General features: G+C 38.0%; 1 protein-coding gene across 3 annotated transcripts; it reads right to left on the reverse strand.

Annotated features, from left to right (window-relative positions):
* Window positions 1-1,420: 1,420 nt before the first annotated feature.
* dnpep (aspartyl aminopeptidase) lies at window positions 1,421-19,914 on the reverse strand. Of its 3 annotated transcripts, XM_057830729.1 has the most exons (16): window positions 19,811-19,914; window positions 19,705-19,749; window positions 19,331-19,421; window positions 16,889-16,977; window positions 12,516-12,629; window positions 12,325-12,450; window positions 12,130-12,254; window positions 11,645-11,729; window positions 11,454-11,561; window positions 11,277-11,354; window positions 11,058-11,138; window positions 8,217-8,377; window positions 8,109-8,148; window positions 7,800-7,901; window positions 4,047-4,214; window positions 1,421-1,916 (listed from the first exon to the last, which is right to left on the reverse strand). In XM_057830729.1, exons 2-16 carry the CDS (start codon window positions 19,708-19,710, stop codon window positions 1,866-1,868), a joined length of 1,425 nt encoding a protein of 474 aa, XP_057686712.1. In that variant the 5' UTR covers window positions 19,711-19,749; window positions 19,811-19,914; the 3' UTR covers window positions 1,421-1,865. The 3 variants fall into 3 exon arrangements, with proteins under 3 accessions (XP_057686712.1, XP_057686711.1, XP_057686713.1); XM_057830728.1 differs by having other exon boundaries at window positions 19,705-19,864; XM_057830730.1 differs by lacking the exon at window positions 19,811-19,914 and having other exon boundaries at window positions 19,571-19,717.
* Window positions 19,915-20,991: the final 1,077 nt, after the last annotated feature.

Here is a 20,991-nt window from a genome sequence, read left to right on the forward strand (position 1 = left end):
ATAGCACAAGTAGTAATTATTATCTACTCAGTGAATTTATTTTTATGCTCGTCATAACCATAATATTAGATGATTTAAAATAATAATAATAATAAAAATTCTACTTTGTATAAAGTATTTCCCAACAGGCAAAGTGACTGAAATGTTGTCTGGTTTTTGCAGAAGTCCAATCACATACCTACAGTGCCCTCCATAATTATTGGCACCCCTGAAAAAGATGTGTTTTTTAGCTTCTAATAATCTTTTTTTTTTTATTCAAATAACATGGGACGTTAATGGGGGAAAAAAAGAGAAAATTCCAACCTTCAATACAAGTGCATTTATTCAGTGGGGAAAAAATCCCACATAAAGAAATAATTATTTGACATCAAATAATGTGTGTCACAATTATTAGCACCCCTGGTGTTAATACTTTGTACAACCCCCTTTTGCCAACAAAACAAGGTCTGGGGCCTGAGATGGCCATGGGAGGAGCTTGATTTTGTGTCTGGTGAACCATTTCTGTGTAGATTTGGCCATATGTCTAGGGTCATTGTCTTGCTGAAAGACCCAGTGACGACCCATCTTCAGCTTTCGGGCAGAGGGCAACAGATTTTGATTTAAAATGTCCTGGTATTTCAAAGCATTCATGATGCCATGCACCCTAACAAGGTTCCCAGGGCCTTTGGAATCGAAACAGCCCCACAGCATCACTGACCCACCGCCATACTTCACAGTGGGTATGAGGTGCTTTTCAGCATGCGCATCTTTCGTGGCATGCCAGACCCATTTAGAGTGTTTGTTGCCAAAAAACTCAATCTTGGTCTCATCTGACCAAAGCACTGGGACCGTGTGCTTTGGTCAGATGAGACCAAGATTGAGCTTTTTGGTGCTAATAATTGTGACACACATTATTTGATGTCAAATAATTATTTCTTTAGGTGGGATTTTTTCCCCACTGAATAAATGCACTTGTATTGAAGGTTGGATTTTTCTCTTTTTTTTTTTTCATTAAGGTCCCATATTATTTGAATAAAAAAAAAAATATATTAGAAGCTAAAAAACACATCTTAACCAGGGGTGCCAATAATTATGGAGGGCATTGTATATGATGGAGCCTGTAAATCTATAAGATTGTAAGAATCAATAGATCTTGATTAAAATTTGTTCGCATTTATTTAAAAAATAGTAGCATGTCTCATTTCACCTCAAAATATATTTTGTAACCTACGGAAGTATACATTCGCTGAAAGGGTCATGAAAGTTTAAACGAATGCAACCACATGGCAAAATAAGCAGATAAGGGGGGGAAAATCACAGTTGTGGCTGTCAATGTAACGTCATAGTCGGAAATCCCACGAAATTTCATCATGAACCAATAAGAATAGAATTTTCCCAGGGATAACCCAAAGTGCAAGGTCACAAAGCACCAACAGTAGTATAGACACCAACAATTTATTTGAAGTTTGTTTTTGGACAGCACATTTGCCTTACAGTCTCAAGGTTCTGGGTTCCAATCAAAGGTAAGACTTTAAATTCATTTCAAATGTGAGTATTTATCAAAACCCCGTGATAGACTAACCAATGGTGTGCCTCGCCTCAAAAAAGCCTGTCCCATGATTTTATTCCACACATAAACCTTGTAGCTGTGGTAAAACAGTGTTCTACAGTAATTCAAAAATGTTTACAGTCAAGATTCTTCAAAAATAATGTCATAAAGAGTAAACACAGCTTTAAATGCCCTTTATTAAGTGTCAATTTACAGAGAAACTGATGTCTCTCATCAGAAACAGAATGCATTTATTGTCATTGAGCAGAAGTGTAACTAATGCAATTATGTTTTAAAGTGAATCCACCTCATGTTGATTATTCCTGTTCGCCTGCCTCTAATCCACCACCAGTGACCTCCTCACACGAGGAAACAACTCGAAGAAAGCCTACAGAAAGACAGATGGATTAGCGAGCATTTTCAGACACATCTTGTGGAATCACAGTTTAAAATGTATATATCATAAAATATTAGAGCCAAACAAAGGGGGGAAAAAATTGAACTACGAAAAGTCACAACATCGGGAGACTAAAGTTGTAATATGTGGAAAAAGTCTTAATATTACATGATTAAAGTTGTAATAGTATGAGAAAAAGACATACTGTTTCGAGAAAAAGTCGTAAGAAACAGCTCTCTGTGATGGTTGGCAACCAAATCCCTGCCTACTGCCCGTAATTAGCTAGGATAGGCTCTGGCACCCCCACAACTCTCGTGAGGTTAAGTGGCATGACAGATCCTTGAAATATTAAATCGTATGACTTTACTGTCGTAATATTTTGACTTTAATCTTATAATAGTATGACTTTTCTCTCATAGTCCTATTTTTTAGAGATGCCGATAATTATCGGTCCGATAATAGGAATTATGACGTCATCGCAATAAATCCGATAACAGTATGTATTATCGGGCCTAATTATAATATTTTTGGCACGGTGTCGGATTGGGATGTGTGCGTTTGTTTCAACTCCTGTTTTGCCAATATACAAAGTTTTGTTACCGTTTTAGAGGCCGTATTTTTCCTTCCCTAAGTTAGAAACCTTACTATGCCAATTAGCAAAGGTTTGCATTTTACAGTGTTATGTTAACAAGTTCTTGAGAGGTCTTTTGGTTATTGATAGGCTTGCTGTTCTATAATTTCCATGTTAAGAAAGTTGTTTCATGGACCAAAATGACAAAAGTCTCCTCTCCTGTTGCACCAAATGTTTTATCTGCTGACAAAGCACAATACCTGTTTATATTTGTTTTAGATCTGTGCTCATTGTTCAGGGGAACACATCGTCAATAATATTGACTGATTGATTGTGATTTTCTCAAATTATATTTATTTAAAAATAATAATATGGGCACTTTATTTGAACTCAAAACTGTTTTTGTGTTTGTTTTGGTTATTGTAATAATGTTCATGTCATCATGAAATTCTGGTTCGGTCAAAGTCAAGTCTATGCTGAATCAAGCATTAGTATTTTTGACCTACAGGTGTTCAAAAACTCAGGTGAATATACATTAAAAAATTATATATTAGGGGTGTCAAACTATTAAAAATTTTAATAGAGTTAATTACAGCTTAAAAATTAACTAATCGTAATTAATCACAATTAATCGCAATTCAAACCATCTATAAAATATGTCATATTGTTCTGTAAATTATTGTTGGCATGGAAAGATAAGACAAGTTGGATATATACATTCAACATACAGTACATAAGTACTGTATTTCTTTATTATAACAATAAATCAACAAGATGGCATTACCATTATTAACATTCTGTTAAAGCGATCCATGGATAGAAAGACTTGTAGTTCTTAAAAGATAAATGTTAGTACAAGTTATAGAAATTTTATATTAAAACCCCTCTTCATGTTTTCGTTTTAATAAGATTTGTAAAATTTTCAATCAAAAACTAAACTAGTAGCCCGCCATTGTTGATGTCAATAATAACTTACACAATGCTCATGGGTGCTGAAGCCTATAAAATCAGTCGCACCTAAGCGCCAGCAGAGGGCGCTAAAACTTCGAAAAACACAACAAGTACACGTTTCACTGTGCTGTCATTTTAATCTGTTTGAGCGGAGCATTTGTGCGTTAATTGCATCAAATATTTTAACGTGATTAATTAAAAAAAATAATTACCGCCCGTTAACGCGATAATTTTGACAGCCCTAATATATATATATATATATATATATATTATCGGTTATCGTATCGGTATCGGCCTTGAGGAGCAAGAAGTTATCGATATCGGCATCGTTTCAAAAAATTGATTCAGATTCAGATTCAGAATATTTATTGTCATTGTTAATCGTGCACCCCTACTATTTTTTTTCTTTCTATATTTGGCTCTTATTTTCCGCTGCCCAATAGATTTTGTTCAATGTTGTTGATTTTTTTTTTTAAACAAAAATAATTTTTCTCCTCTCGTTAATGCTCGTTGTACTTTTTTAAATATTTGTTTACAATTTCCCCACAATTTTTATGTATTCAGCTCAGTTTTTTGTGTGTGTTTGGTTCACATTTTACCTTAAAGAGCGTGGTGCTTTGCAACACGCTGGAGGTACAGCACATCTCCCGGATGGAGTGCATGGAGAGCTGGGGAGCACCGATGTCCACCACGGGGACACCTAACTGAGCGGAAAGGATGGGTCCGATGGTGCTTCCGCACGTGCTGTCATTACGCACCAGAACGTCCTGCGGGAGGAGGAGCCACGGTTAAAACTGGTCATTCATATGTGGGTGGCAGCATACAGTGTAGGATATTAGGGATGACAACTCTAAGGTCATACAAAAGTAATTAAAGTCTTGGTGTTTATTATATAACACCATTGTTGTTTTCGTCAACGATGATAACGAAAATATTTTGTCGACGAACAATTTTTTCATGAGATGACGTGACCATGACGAGCTAAAAACGAGTCATGGGAAACTAAAACATAACGAGACGAATGCCAGTTTTTGTCAGACGAGACGAGAACAAGATGAAAAAGCGCCTGAAAAAGGTTTTGTCATAAGTTCACAATCTGTAACATTTTCTTATCGTACAATGCTGCTCGAAAGTTTGTGAACCCCACAGCGATGGTCAGATTTTTTGTAAAGAAAACTAAAATAACCTTATTAAATGTTAAGTTATACCCAAATCCACAATACTGACATTCCAAATAATGGACTGAAACAAAAGAAATAGTTATATTGTCATTCTTTATTTAACAAAAGTGGTTGATTTAAGAAAAACTCAGATATCATGTGTGCAAAAGTATGTGAACCCCTTCAGTTAATAGGATATTGCGCCTCCTTTTGCAGAGATTACCTCAACCAAACGGTTTCTGTAGTGACTAATCAGCCTCTCACATCTACTTTGGGGGATTTTTGCCCATTCTTCCTTGCAGAACGCAGTCAGTTGAGAGAGGTTTGATGGGCGTCTGGCATGAACTGCTCGCTTCAGGTCCCGCCACAGCATTTCAATAGGATTTAGGTCAGGACTTTGACTGGGCCAGTCCAGAACACGAATCTTCTTCTTTTTCAGCCATTCCTTGGTTGTATTGCTGGAATGCTTTGGATCATTATCATGTTGCATGATCCACCTTCTGCCAAGCTTTAACTTCAAAACAGATGGCGTCAGGTTATGTTCTAGGATTTGACAATATTCCTCAGAATTCATGATTCCCTGGACTATGTGGAGTTGTCCAGGTCCTGAGGATGAAAAGCAAGCCCAGATCTTGACATTCCCACCTCCATGCTTCACTGTTGGGAGAAGGTTCTTTTGGTGGTATGCAGTGTTGACTTTTCGCCAGACATGGCGGTTTTGGTTGTGACCAAACAGTTCAATTTTGCACCTACATCAGTTGATGAAAACTCTTTTTAATTTAGTCTCGACAACACAACTGTTAAAAAAACACAAAAAAAAACTACTGAATTGATTGATTAGGAAATCAGGTTGAAATAATAGAAAATTCCAAAATGTTGAGGGGGTTCACAAACTTTTGAGCAGCACTGTATGTGTAGTTAGCCTGCATCGCAGCAGTGTTTAGTCATGTCACTCGTGTGACGTGCTGCGCCCAGCCCCCCCGCCCCACACACACTTACTCACTGGTGGCCTCTCCAACCTCTAGACTTTTTTTTTTTTTTTTTTTAAAACAAATGTCAGGTGCTGATGGTTAAGTTATGTTTTCTTATTTGGATATGTATGCCATTTTGCTTTAGCCTTTAACTCATTTGCTACCAAAAACGTATAAATACGTTCCATTTTTAATAGGGCTGTCAAAATTATCGCGTTAACGGGCGGTTATTAATTTTTTAAAAATTGATCACGTTAAAATATTTGACGCAATTGACGCACATGCCCTGCTCAAACAGATTAAAATGACAGCATAGTGCCATGGCCACGTGTTGTGTTTTTTTGTGTTTTGTCAACCTCTGCTGGCGCTTGGGTGCGACTGATTTTATGCACCATAAGCAATGTGTAATTATTGACATCAACAATGGCGAGCTACTAGTTTATTTTTTGATTGAAAATTTTACAAATTTTATTAAAATGAAAACATTAAGAGGGGTTTTGATATAAAATTTCCACAACGTCTACTAACATTTAACTTTTAAGAACTACAAGTCTTTCTATCCATGGATCGCTTTAACAGAATGTTAATGTTAATGCCATCTTGTTTACTTATTGAATGTAAATATCCGTCTTGTTTCTTATCTTTCCATTCCAACAATAATTTACAGAAAAATATGGCATATTTTATAGATGGTTTGAATTGCGATTAATTACGATTAATTTTTAAGCTGTGATTAACTCGATTAAAAATTTTAATCGTTTGACAGCCCTAATTTTTCATTGTTTCAGTGTCCCCGTTTTTTTTCACAAGAGACATCTCTAGGTTCTGATGCAAGTTCGCTCCAAAGCACAACGCTCAAAATCCATTTAAACTGGCCACTGGAGGGCAGTAGCGCATTTGGTAAGAACTCATATCGGACCATGAAAGGAAATGAATGAAGAGAAATAGTCAGGAAACGAAAGTTGGAAGAAGTAAGAAGCGTGAGAAAAATGTGGAGAACGATCTAAACACAAGGCACATGCCCCACACAAGTTCCCTAGGTGAATTCTGTTATGAGGTAGTGGTCACTACGAAAGAAAGATTTTTTTAAAATTTACCTTGATGAGACAGACAGGCGGTGATGAGGGAAAAATTTACCCCGTCTGCCAATACAGCCTCTGCCCCAACAGCGTCATCTCTCAGTTCAATAGTTTAGCTATGTATGAATAAATTGTTACTTTGCTATCAAAAGCTCTATTTGTCTTGTTATTTATGTTATTTTGCAGAAGGAAAACATTCAAATGTTTTGGATGTCACAAAAGAAAAAATAGCTGTATTAAAGTCAAAGTTATGTTTGAAATGTATGCTTTTACAAAAAGCTCAGTTTTTTCATCAGAAATTGGAAAATTGCTCAAACTAAGCTATTTTCTAATGCTGATATTTAAAGAATGGAAAAAGATTTGAATTTACTTTTTTGTCCTGCTGAAAAAAAAGAGAGTCTAATCTTTCTTTTGGTGGGTTCCATGTTTATATAGTAATAGAAGAGAAATTGCTGCGGGCCTTACAAAATCAGTCAAAATCCAGTAAAATGGACGGGAGCGAAGGGGGTTGCTCTGGTGAAAATGGCTGGGAGTGAATGAGTAAAAGGTCTGTGCTGGGTGATAATCACACACTAAATGTAACTTGTAGCGTTAGCATTAGCATGGCGAGTTTCATCTTTGGATGCCTAAAGCAACCCAACTACTACTACCGTACTTTATAATGCGGTGCACCCTATATATGCAAAACATTTAAAATAGGCCATTCATTCAAGGTGCACCTTATACTCCGATTCACCTAATGTACTGTTTATGCTGAGTGTGTATTATCATCATGAAGAGGGTGATGTCCTTGTAGACTCTACAATTATGTGCTTTTCTATCAATGTTCATTTGGAATTGTTGGAAACCTTTTATTTTTTTTAATGGATTAAAAGCTTTGAAGTTTACAGACGAAACCATTTTGAGTAATTGTCGACTAAAACTAGACGAAATTTGATTTTTCTTTGACTAAGACTAGACAAAGACGAACACATTTTTAAATGACTAAAATATGACTTAGACTAAAGTAAAGTATTTTCGTCCAAAAGACTAAGATGAAAATTAAAAGGGCTGCCAAAAACAACATTAACACATGTGTCCAAGACACTCAGCATGTGAGTACAATAAAGCTCAAAGCACTGAGCTGACCACTCAGACAGTACCTGAAGAGGAACGCCTGCCTGACTGGCGATCTCGCGGACAACGGCAGCAGTCACAGCAGTTGTGGCGTAGCGCTGGTTGCTGTTAAATTTGATCACTGGACCCTGAAACAAGACCATTGTAAATTAATGTTGTAACAGAGAAACCACTGTATCAAGAACATACAACAACAACAAAAAATCCTTTCTACGGAAATGTTTTATTTGCATTTCTATTTTTTCCCTAAAGGGGGGAAATAATAGCTCAGGGTACCACTCAAAACCTAGCTCATACAGTGCATTTTAGTCAATAAATCTGATTTGCGAAACTACCTTGTGGAAAGCTGGCCGATGGTTCTCCTCATGCTTCTCCCTGACAAGATAAAATGATTCATTAAGCCAGCTTTGCATTTGTTTTCTTGTGATCTTTAGAGTACTGACTGGTAGTTAGGGTGCACAGCATGTGCCATGTCGGCGCTTATCATGAAGGATAGTGGCGCCGCCTGCTGGAAGGCGGTGGGGTTGGACGGAGAGCTGGCCAGGCGGCTGAGGATGAGTTCGGTAAGGTTGGACTGTGCCCCCTGGGCACTCACAGAGCCCACCTATAAAACAACATTGATATCACATATAGAACTAGAAGTCTGCATCATTAATTACCGGCAGCAATCTTCTTGCACCGGACAGTGGCTCTGTCTTAAAAACTCTTAATTAGGGATGGGAATCGAGAACCGGTTCTGTGTTCGATTCCATGGAATCGTTTGGCTATTTATCCAGCTATTCTCTTATCGGTTCAAACCATCACAATTTGGAAATTTACATATGCTACACACGTTCGATTCGGCAGGCACGGCTACATAATTACCCATGGAGAGACTTCTCATCAAGCGTAACATGGAGAGAGTCGTTGCCGAGTGAATTCGTACCGACTTTAAGTAGTCTCATGAATAATGATCTGGCCTGTAAAGAAATGGTGATTTTTTTCCCTAAAAAGTCTATTAATGGGTCTATCGTATTCCTCGTCGAATACTCTATAAGAAAAATATAACATATATGCATCTAAAATAATCCTAAATGATTTTATTAGCAATTTTAGTACTGCGTTAGAAAGATTTCATGCGTATGCGTTCGTTCCCATAGCAACCAGTCAGTTAGTTCCTGCTATTGTCCTAGGTTATACGCACTGCGTATTCTGGGACCGAGAATAGGCGTAAGGTGCGCATTTCGAGGAGAGAACGGCCACCTGTTAGAGGAAGTATGACTCTTTGTGCATCCATGAACGAATGTAAGTATTTCCTCTTCATGTCATAAAGTTCTTATGATAAGTTGGAGGTTGAGGAGAGCGATGTTTACATTATATTCGTGTGGCATATTTTTGTTAAGAGGGAATGTGTTAGTTTAGCATCTTAGGATGATGTTGTACATCCATATGAGTGTTAAGTTCTTAGTTTTCGCCACTTTTATGGCCAAGATGACCGCACGTTCACGCAGCGTGCTTCCGGGTTGTGCGCGCGCGCTCGCAACCCCCCCACCTTTGTGTCATAATAATACGAGGCATGTATGTGTGTTATTGACTGGTTTACAGTCAATTTGCATTGTTTATTGCATCAGCACTAATATGATGCAATTTTCTTTCCTTTCAGACCCACACATATACCTACACATTCCAGTCTTCTTCCACACGCATACAAATACATCAGCATCTTTCCACGCATGCTCTCATCTGCTCATTGAGTGATTGTCATATCAAGTGCCATTGCCTGTATAAAGTTGTGCCTGTTGCCAAATTGGATTAAAAGTGCCAAAGACCAACTCCCCTCTCCTTGTGTTCTAACCGACACTCCGAGGCGAATGAACCATAAAACATATTGAACCCAGAACCTCATACAGTTAATTAGTCCAAATTAGACTCGATGAGGGAATCCATAAAGAATCGAATCGTTGAGCAATATTGATAATGAAATCGCAATCGTAAAAATTTTATCAATCCCCATCCCTACTCTTAATAGGGCGAATCTTGACGGAGTTTCATATTTAACAACAGAAAGTGAAGCATAAACTCTCAGACAGTGACCCAAAATGAAAAGGAAGTGAAACTTAATTACCCAAAAGTTAACATGAAGTGACCTGTATTTGCTCCAAAATGACTAAGAAAGAATCCAAAACCACCAGGAAGTGGCCCTTAAATGCCCCAAAATTGACATGAAGTGAACCAAACTCAACAGTAAATGTAATTATTAATAAAAATAATAAATAAATAAAAATGCAATAAATGTAAATATGCCAGAGTTTGCAGATCAGCGGAGGACAGCATCTCCATGCAATTTTCCAGAAATTACTCTTACTCACAAGGGTGACAAATACGTCTCTATGGTTAATCGACAACTGAACACATTTTCTTTTTAACATAAAAATAGCCAAATTCCTCCTCATGAGCCTCCTAACTCTTTGGCTGCCATCAAAGAGTGAAGTACAATATTTTCTATAATTTGAAGAAAACGGGGATCTTATAGTTAAAAAAATGTACCTGATGGAGAAAAACTGACATCAGTTTTGGAACCAAAACAACTGCCTGACCAGACTCAACAAAATGTGCTCCCCGATGTATTGAAAAAATGAATGAACACTAAAAATATATGAAAAAATATGATTAATGAGATGACTACCGTAATTTCCTGACTATAAGGCGCACCTGACTATAAGCCTCCACCCACCAAATTTCACACAAAAACCGCGTTTGTTCATAGTTAAGCCGCACCGCACTATAAGCTGCTGTTGTCCTCACTGTATTATGGGATATTTACACCAAAAGATATTAACTGGTAAACACTTTATTTGACAGCAGCGTCATAAAGACTGTCATAATTATGACATGACACTGTCAAGAGCATTAATGAATGCTTATGACAGATGTGATTTAGTGTCATCAGGCAAATGATGCTGGCAAATATCCGAGCTGGACATAAATGGATTTAGTGACAAAATTTGCCGGATGACACTCCATGACATCTTTCATAAACATTCATTAATGCCCAATGACAGTGTCATGTCATAACTGATACAGTCTTATGACGCCACTGTCAAATAAAGTGTTACCTATTAACCGAAATAAATCAACAAATAGGCCGCACTGGAATACAAGCTGCAGGATTCAAAATAAGGGGAAAAAAGTAGCGGCTTATATGCTCAAAGTTACGGTACATCCCATTTAAGAAGACTTAAGTATAGTGATTATCAAGAGCAGTCTTCATAGAGGCTGATCAGTCATTAACTACAATGACTCACCTCTTCATTGTCGAACAGCGTCACCATGCGGATGTTGGGATCTTGGGCCAGAGAATCTCCCGAGCAGGACTCGATCAGCGCCTGACAAGTCACAAAAAAGTTACGATAGATGTGCCGATCCATTTGAATTGGGAGGGCTGGTAGCCTCTCTCTGTTCAAATGGATTGGACTCCTGTCGCCATCATTGGCACTAAAACATGATCATTCACTAAGTAAGACCTGCAGGGCACAGTAGCAACTGTGGAGGTTGTCCAAGCGAGGAGAGTAAATGAACTCTTCATACGCGCCTCCTAATGCCTGTGTACAAAATGCAAAAAAAAAAAAAAAAGTGCGCTAATAAAATACCTCACACGTTTAAAGGCAGTAATTGACGAGGTGGAAGGAATATCGTCTCACCCCTGGCTGAGTGTCAACAAGACAGAGCTCAAAGTCAAGAAGCGTTTCAGGCTCAACTTGGAGCTCCCAACATAAAAGCTTCACCAGTGCTGGGTGGTGCTTGTCAGCCTTAAGTAGACAGGAAACATATATACGGTAATCTCAAAAAGTAAATCGGTGTCCTCCAAGTGGTGTTTAAGTGTAGTCTTTACCGTGCTGGCAGCGCCACAGGCGTCGCCTGAAGACGCATTACCTGTCTCCAGCTCTTCCTGGACGGCGGTGGCCAGAATGGGCACTCTGAGACAGAAACCATTGTGTGTCAGCAAGAATAGGTATGCACTTACCAATTGTTAGGCAAATATTAGATTTCATGTTTTATTAACACATTGTTTCCAACAGGTGGCATCCAATGGTGTCAAAATAACAATATTTTAAGAAAATAACCATAAAACTGTCATCTTGCTTAAGTTACAAAATGCCACGTAGTTCAACTTGGTTGCAGCCAACACGAACATAATGCTTGAGAATCATTCACCGATATAATGTGGCTATAATAATCAAAGTCCATCGAACTAAATTGAACTATGGCACTTTGTAATATCAGCAAATACAGTATCGTTATGACAATTAAACTGGTGATTTCCACCCCTACTAGCTAAGTAGAGTACATATTTCACCATCTCTCAAAGTTACTGACAGGTGGTTCTCCTTGTTGGGCCCAAAGGAGTCATTGATGTCCCTCTGTAGGTGGATAGCCAGGTGAGGGATCCTCAGCACAGGTCGTGGCACATGCACCAGCCGATGGAGCAGTTTGCCATCTCCCTGCATGACGATACGTCTGCATGAAGCAATGCCTCCATTACTCGTGTGCCTGGATTTGAAAAATATTTACCTTAACCATGACACGGCCCGCAACAGTAAGGTCACGGTCAAACCAGGTGTTCCAGATTCCTCCGCCGTAGCACTCCACACCAACCTGGAGGCATCCTTGCTTTGTCCTCTTCGACCTTGGCTTCACCTAAAACACAAAATGTTGTGGTCGTTATATTTAGCCTTAACAACAGACTTGTGTTGAACTCTTACCCTGAGACAGGGGCTGTCTGTATGGGCTCCAACCATGGAGAAGCCATTTCCAGGAGAGTAACGCCCACCAATCGCAAAGGCGATGACACTGGAAAAGTTTCGTGTCACAAAGTACTGAAAAATAAAGATTTTCTCATATGAGACTACTGTGATGATAAAACAGCATAGTGCTGTATGATATGAGGATCTAAAACCCATTGGCAGTGTATCAAATACTTGTTCTTCCCACTGTATATCGTCATAACGATATAAAACTCTTTATCGACATTTTACTTGTCTATCGTCATTATTGGTACAAATAGGTCTGTTCCTGCAATGCACATTTTGGGCAGAACGTGGCACCCAAATTGCTCACTTGCTACATTGATGGCATTCCATAAACCATAGTACTAGGGGTATGCCATCTTGGGCACCCCACAATTCGATTCGCTTACGATTCAGGGTGCTACGATCCGATTATTGAACCATGATCGCGGTATTGACGATGATCGCGGTTATCGCGAGTATAACGATTATCGAGGCATCGTACATTACTACTTAATACAGTAGCCAAACAAATTTATGTCCGTTAATTATTTAAAATATCTTAATGATTCAACAGGAACGATGGAAACACGCCCATACAACAAAAAGCTGCTTGTAAGCTGCTTTTTTATTGATTATTTTTTTACAAGAAAGTGCAAAAACATTAACCATTTTAAAGGGAGTACTTATTTCTCTCAACAATACAATAAAATTTACACAGGTGGAATGAATTCCCCATTTTCTGCAAACAAAGAGTCTTCAGAAATAAGACTTCTTTTAACCAATATACTTTGTTTTCACAGAATTCTGTACAATTTGCATGTTTGTAGTGTTACCGCTGTACTTAATTGTGGTTTTACACGTTCTGCATATGAAATAAATGAATTAGATAAATAAGATTCGTAAGCGAATTAGCTAATTAGCTCAGCGCTCGGCGCTAACTATTAACATCTCAAAAACAACAACAATAATGGCTAAACATGTACTGTTTAGCCAGAGGGTTCGTGTACTCACCTCTTTTAGATGCACACGGGTCTTAGCAACACACTCAGGACATTTTTCAAATGAAATACCTTAAAACTACTGCTGGACATCTAAATGACAAGAAGCAACGAACTACCTCTCTTCCCCTCTTACTCTAAAAAAATAACTTGCGCACAAAAGCGCGACCACCGGCTTGCGCTTCTGTTCCTGTCTCTCATACACAAATGTATTTTCCAGTCTTTTAAAAAGGAGTAAATCTCTCTCAGTAACGAGCAGCAGCTATCATAACGTGCGCACGCCAGTTAACGGTGCCCGGCGGCAGACGTGTCTTGAATTTCGTTCTGCTACGAGCTGCTGCCATACAGTTATGAGTTTTTGAACCTTTATGAATCGTAATCGAATAATCACGTGTCGAATCGTGATGCATGTAATAATCGATTTTTTGGAACTCCTTTAAGTAGTACTACTAATCCATTTCAAGATGTCCTGTCTCTATACAATAATTAGCTCGTTTTTCTTCCCTGCCAATCGAATTTGACTAATGCTTACAAGACAATTATAAATACAGTGCGGGCCAAAAGTATTAGCACCCTGCAATTCTGTCAGATAATGCTCAATTTCTCCCAGTAATTGATTGCAATTACAAATGATTTGGTCGTAATATCTTCATTTATTTTGCTTGCAATGAAAAATTACAAAAGAGAATGAAATTTTTTTTTTTAATCATTATCATTTTACACAAAACTCCAAAAATGGGCCTGACAAAAGTATTGGCACCCTCAGCCTAATACTTGGTAGCACAACCTTTAGACAAAATAACTGCGAAACAACCGCTTCCGGTTCTTACAACGCTCTGCTGGAATTTTAGACCATTCTTCTTTGGCCAACTGCTCCAGGTCTCTGAGATTTGAAGGGTGCCTTCTCCAAACTGCCATTTTCAAATCTCTTCACAGGTGTTCTATGGGATTCAGGCCTGGGCGTCTGGAAGTCTCCAGTGCTTTCCCTCAAACCATTTTTTAGTGCTTTTTGAAGTGTGTTTTGGGTCATTGTCCTGCTGGAACACCCATGACCTCTGAGGGAGACACAGCTTTTTCCCACTGGGCCCTACATTCTGCTGCAAAATGTGTTGGTAGTCTTCAGACTTCATAATGCCATGCACACGGTCAAACAGTCCAGTGCCAGAGGCAGCAAAGCAACCCCAAAACATCAAGTAACCATTTGACTGTGGGGACCGTGTTCTTTTCTTTGAAGGTCTCGTTTTTATTCCCTGTAAACTCTGTGTATGGCTTTTCCCAAAAAGCTCTACTTTTGTCTTCCAAAACGTTTTTGGCTTTCTTAGGTAAGTTTTGGCAAACTCCAGCCTGGCTTTTTATATCTCTGGGTCAGAAGTGCGGTCTTCCTGGGTATCCTATCATAGAGTCACTTTTCATCCAGATGCCCACGGATGGTATGGGTTGACACTGTTGTACCCGCAGACTGCAGGACTGCTTGAACTTGTTTGGATGTCAGTTGAGATTATTTATCCACCATCCGCACAATCTTTTGTTGAAATCTCTCGTCAATTTTTCTTTTCCGTCCACATCTAGGGGAAGTTAGCCACAGTGCCATGGGCTTTACACTTATTGATGACACTTCGCACAGCAGACAGTTAGACATAGGAACATTCAGGTCTTTGGAGATGGACTTGTAGCCTTGAGATTGCCCATGCTTCCTCACAATTTTGCTTCTCAAGTCCTCAAACAGTTCTTTGGTCTTCCTTCTTTTCTCCATGCTCAATGTGGTACACACAAGAACGCAGGACAGAGGTTGAGTTAACTTTAATCCATTTTAACTGGCTGCACGTGTGATTTAAATATTGTCACCACTTGTTATGTGCCACAGGTAAGTAATTGGTACTTTTAATTACACAAATTAGAGAAGCATTACATGATTATTCAAAGGGCGCCAATACTTTTGTTTGGCCCATTTTTGGAGTTTTGTGTAAAATGATCAGGATTTTTTTCCCCCCATTCTCTTTTGTGTTTTTTCATTGCAAGCAAAATAAATGAAGATATTACTACCAAAGCATTTGTAATTGCGATCATTTTCTGGGAGAAATTGTGCATTATCTGACAGAGTTGCACGGGTGCCATGACTTTTGACCAGCACTGTGGCATAACATATAATCCACACAGAACACTGACAACACAATTCATTCCTATATCAATATTTATTTATTCATCACGTTATTCTTACAAGATCAGAATCGGGTGAAAAAGACACTGTTTTTAAGAAAACGTGCTGGCTGTCACGTTATGCCAACATCATGTAACCCTAATTCCCTCATTTTAACGTATTTTTTTCTTCTCCTTAATAAATTGCCGAGGAATCAGATCAGCACTCGGTATTGGCAGACTCTCAAAGTCAGGTGAGACAGAGTCCAACTAAGTTAGAAAATTTTGATCTGAACAGAACTAAATTTATTATGAATTTAGTGCTGCAACGATTAATCGATTAACTCTGGGGAAAAAAAAGATTCGAATTAAATTTTGCTGCTTCGAGTATTCGTTTAATTAAAGTGGCGTTGTAATGGTTTATTTTGAAAGTGTTTGCATTTAGTTTTATTGATTTGGGTGGATACACTGCCCTCTGGTCTGCCTCATCTCACATAGGTGAATCCAGCTGTTCCCTGTTAAGACCAACATAAGCAAAGTTTTTTGTTTTTGCTAATGGTTTTTTTTTTATGCATTCGTAATTTTATAGGTATATATAGCCGTTTTTGTATTTGTAGGAATGTGTGTCTGAACCATTTGTTAAGAGCATCGTAATTTTTTTTTTTTTTTTTTTTTTTAAAGTTAGCATTTTTTAGCAATTAAGCTAGCGGACTTTTGCTATGTAAGTCAGCCAATTGTTTTTTTGTTGGACATAGATCTTCATTTATTTATTTTTTTATACTGTTTGAGGCTGAGCTCAGGTATTTTAATTTTTCATGTTCCTTATCCGATTATTCGAACTGAGTTCATCGAATAATCGACTACTAAAATACTCGATAGCTGCAGTCCTATATGAATTACATAATGCTGACTTCATACAGCAGTCTTAAAGTCAAATCCACACATTAAAAGTATTATTAGTAAATAATTAGATGTTTACAATTCAGCAAAAATATTTATGTTACGGTGCTTCTTCTGTTTTCATTTAAGTTTTAGTTTGCAGCACAATTTGATCGTAATTTGATCAGAATCGTGGTCTATTTTTTAACCAAATAATTAACAATTTCTGATATTGTGACACACTAACATCATGATATAAAAAGGCCCATATTCTGATAGATTTTTCTCGCATATCACGCAGCACTACAAGCGCAGATGACTAACTCAACTTACTTTCTTAGTTGGCTGAACATCCCACTTTTCTGTCTCCTTCAGTTCCACAAATCCCGCCGCCAGTAGACGTTTTCGACATTCTTCCACCACTGAAGGACACATTTGAAAAGCGCTGAAAATGGCAGCCAATGAGTTAAAGCAGTTACAATAGTAGGAATTTAGGAAGGAGGAGGAATTTAACTATTTCTTTATTTTCAGTGTTGTAATATACCAACGTTCCAAACAATTCATTTTTAGAGCATATCTGGTTCCTTTATCACTCCCAATGGCAACCAATGACTTAAGATGTTTTCTAAGTGCTGTAATGTTATAGCCGCTGGGAGCCAAAGTGCAAAAATGGGAAACAATGAAACACCACTGTAATCTTATCTTAATCTCCAAAACGTAGTTTGACCTGCACACAAATTGACATACTGCTGTCATAAGACTCAAGTGATTAAAGACTCAAGTGATTAAAAAAAAAAAGTGATTCCCAACCAGTCTGTCGTGAGCTGTGGAATATTTAAATCAAATCCAATTCACTAGTAATTAGTCCAAAATACAACCTTGTTTATCCATCATCTGTGTTCATCCATCTGGTTGGTCCATCCAGCCATGTATAGCCAAGCCAAATACATATTTTGAAAAGGCTGATGAACATTAGGAGTGGGAACCTCTTGGTATCTCACGATATGATACGGTTTGCGATACAAAGCTCACAATAACGATGATCTGACGATACAACGATTATCGATACATTGGTCAGGAAATCATTCTAGGATATTCTAAAAACAACTAATAAAGAGAAAAACAAGCTTCTGCTGTGAATTGGAATGAGTTTATCACTAGTAGTCGTCCAATCCATTTGAAGTGGAAAGGATGGCAGCGAATGAACATTCATTCGTTAAATGGATTGAACGTCTATGGCCGTCGGTAGCAGCCACTGCCAGGCAATGAGGTAAGTTTGGGCCATTTTAGGTCAGTTATCTGTTGATTTTAAGTTACTTCCTGTTGATTTTGGGGTATTTTATGGGTCACTTCCTGTTCATTTTGTGTTACAGAACAGGAAGTGACCAGGGAATCCCCCAAATGAATAGGCAGTGAGTCAAACACAACAGGAAATGACCTGGAAATGCCCTAAAATGAACAGCAAGTGACCTATAAATGCCCTGAAAATCTAACGGAATGACTGTGAATGCTCTGGTTTCTAATTGGATTGGGTGTCGAGTAGAGCTGGGAATCTCTGGGCACCTAACGATTTGATTACGATTACGATTCAGAGGCTCCGATTCGATTATAAAACGATTATTGATGCACCCCCCTCCTTTTTTTTAATTTTTATTTTGTTTTTTTATGTTTTGTACATTAGTTCCAAAATTGTTCAAAAATACTCTCAGGCTAAACCACACTACTATTTCAGTATCAAGTTAACATATAGCAGTAAACAAATATACAAAAATAACAGTAAATAAAAAACTCCAGTCCCCATTCTGTATCAGCAGCTTTAAACTACATTCAATTAATTTAATGTTGTGAATCAACCGTTAAATTTGTTAAAATTGCTCCCGTTATTCCATAATTTCCCTTTTGTCTAATTTCGACATGTGAAAGTTTTAAAACTATTTTAAAGATAGATTCAAGTCAATATTTTACCGATTTAGGAGTATTTTAGATAAAAAGTTAATTAGGTTTGCTTGGAAGGTTCGCTACAACAGCCTTGCAGGGAAGTGTACTGCTTTAAGATGGCGGCCGTTTATAACGCCCGCATCTAGCTTTTGTAGATGCGCTTCTAACACTACCGAATCTATATTGCATCTAGTCCTATATAAATGATATCCACCGTAACACTATATGGATGTACTTGTAGCAGCTTTTCGGCAGCAGTCAGGTATGTTGTTGTGTTTTTTTATCTCGTTGCATGAGTTGAGCTAGAGCCGTGAGTTGAGCATTGGCATTACCCGAGGGGCCGGGTAATGGGAAGCATGATGTTTAGCTACTCTCGCTCCGTTCCGTCCCGAAGACCGCGCGGCGCGCTGAGTGTTGTGTACTTCCGCTTTACTTCGCATATTTCAATAATCGGAATTTGGATGTTTGTGAATCGTTCTCGAATCTTCCACGGCCGAATCGCGAATAATCTAAGAATCGGAAATTTTGCACACCTCTAGTGTCGAGCACCGTCAAGGCAGCCTTAGAGTTAACTGAGACACTATTCTGGTGGAAGATTTTGGTAGCAATTTGTTGGTTCCCTTTTTTTAAAGACATTGACACCTTTTTAAAATGATATCTCGATTCTTGCAGGAGCATATAGATAACCTTTTGGAGACAAAGTATCACGATATATCACAATTTCGATATTTTGTCACACCCCTAATGAACATTGTTATGAAGTACACACGAAATTCTGCAATAAAACAAATAGAATACTTAAGGAAATCTGATAAATGCATTGAAATGAAACTTTACCGTGATATGGAGATACCCCTCTGTTTACAAACTGCAAAAACTCTTTAGCTGCTGTCTGAACGGCTTCCTTTGAGCTCTTCATTATTACGCACTGTAGGAGGGAAATTTGAGAAACAAAAAAAAGTTTAACATTTAAGATGGTTTTCCTTGTTCCATCCTTGAATAAATGACCAAAATTAAACAAAAATCATCAATAAGTAATGCCAGTGTCAGATAAAGGATTAATAATTAGTCGCTAACCTTTGCTAGTAAACCTTAACGTCACTACGACAAAAAAAAACTTGCTGTGACAGCTATACAGTTGAAGCTAGTGTCTTTACAAAAGCCTCACCAACACGTCCCACAGTAAAAGCAGTCGGTTGGAAAGATTTTACCTGCATTAGTTGGACTTTGAAACCAGTATGCGCCCCGGTCAAGCACTGAGAAGCACAGATATCAACAATAAACTGCCGTAGAAACAAGATTGAGCGAAGTGCTTACTTGTCGCCCATGTTGGATAGGTCGCCGTACTGCCTCTCTACTGCATCCGGTGTAGGCTCACAGCGCCTAGACCGGCACAACGTAGATACAAAGCAACACTAGACAGCGCAAGTGTTCTTTGAGCCAATCGGGAACGACGACGACCTTATATAGCGGCTATCTTGGTACAGTACTAATTAGTTGTTTGAGAATTATACTATTACTGCTAAAACAAAATTATATTGTATCATTAGCCAGGCTGTTGTTTTAGAAATATTTTCAGTTTTCAGCCAACTGTAGATTAGTTTCAGTTAAATTTACCCCCCACCCCCCCACCCCCCATTTTGGAGAGATTTGGACAAAGTGTATGGGGGCTAAAATTGCCTTGCTTATTTTCATGTGATGTGACTTTTACGTTGTGTTAAATTGTGCTTTTCAAATAAATTTACCTTGACTAAAAGTGCCAAGGTTAATTAAATAAATACACCATTAAATATGCCATATACCATTAATAATTTCAAAGTTCATTGGTATGGCGGACTAAAAGTGCCACGGATTTAAATGCAAGCACTTGTTATTAAATGTGTCATTAATTCATTTAAATGGCGATCACGTTCATGGAAAAAAAATATTTAATTTATATTTTTTTGCTATCATATATTATTTAATTCATTATTATGGGATAGTCCTGTGCTTCAAAAATTTATTTTCTTTTAACTACGCCCATCAAAGATAGTGGCCGGATCCAATAGACAGGTACAGTAGGCTGCAAGAATTTAGGCTCTATTATGGTTATGTCATGCTGGTTTCACAATCAACAGCTATTTGACTAATATGTAACATTCCACTTTCTTCTCTTTGTAGATGCTCTTCTGAAATATTTTCCTTCTACCTCTGTACATCCTGGGCCATCTTTTACAGCGAACTTATCCACATCTGCACCAACTCCAAGCCCACCAAGTCCAGGAAATAAGTGCACCTTAAAAAAAAAACTGTCATATGAAAGGGCATTAGATGCTTTTGCATCAGTGAAGACAAGGTGAGTAAGGAGGTCAAGGTGAAAAGAAAAAAGTTTTTTAAAGTGTTCTGTGTGTCTTTATATACATTAGGTTTGTGTGGGTGGGTGTTAATCATATTGTAATAACAATTGTAATTTATTTTATTCATTTGTTTTTGAAGTGTTTTTTTTTATTGGTGCTTTT

The sequence above is a fragment of the Corythoichthys intestinalis genome, chromosome 2 (genome assembly GCF_030265065.1).
Source record: "Corythoichthys intestinalis isolate RoL2023-P3 chromosome 2, ASM3026506v1, whole genome shotgun sequence".
Lineage (NCBI taxonomy): Eukaryota > Metazoa > Chordata > Actinopteri > Syngnathiformes > Syngnathidae > Corythoichthys > Corythoichthys intestinalis.

Coding starts and splice junctions, on each gene's coding strand:
- dnpep (XM_057830729.1), bottom strand. Junction 16,978..19,330: donor AGGGGTATCTCCATATCACG/GTAAAGTTTCAT, acceptor TGTGTCCTTCAG/TGGTGGAAGAATGTCGAAAA. Junction 12,451..12,515: donor CAGACAGCCCCTGTCTCAGG/GTAAGAGTTCAA, acceptor TTTGTGTTTTAG/GTGAAGCCAAGGTCGAAGAG.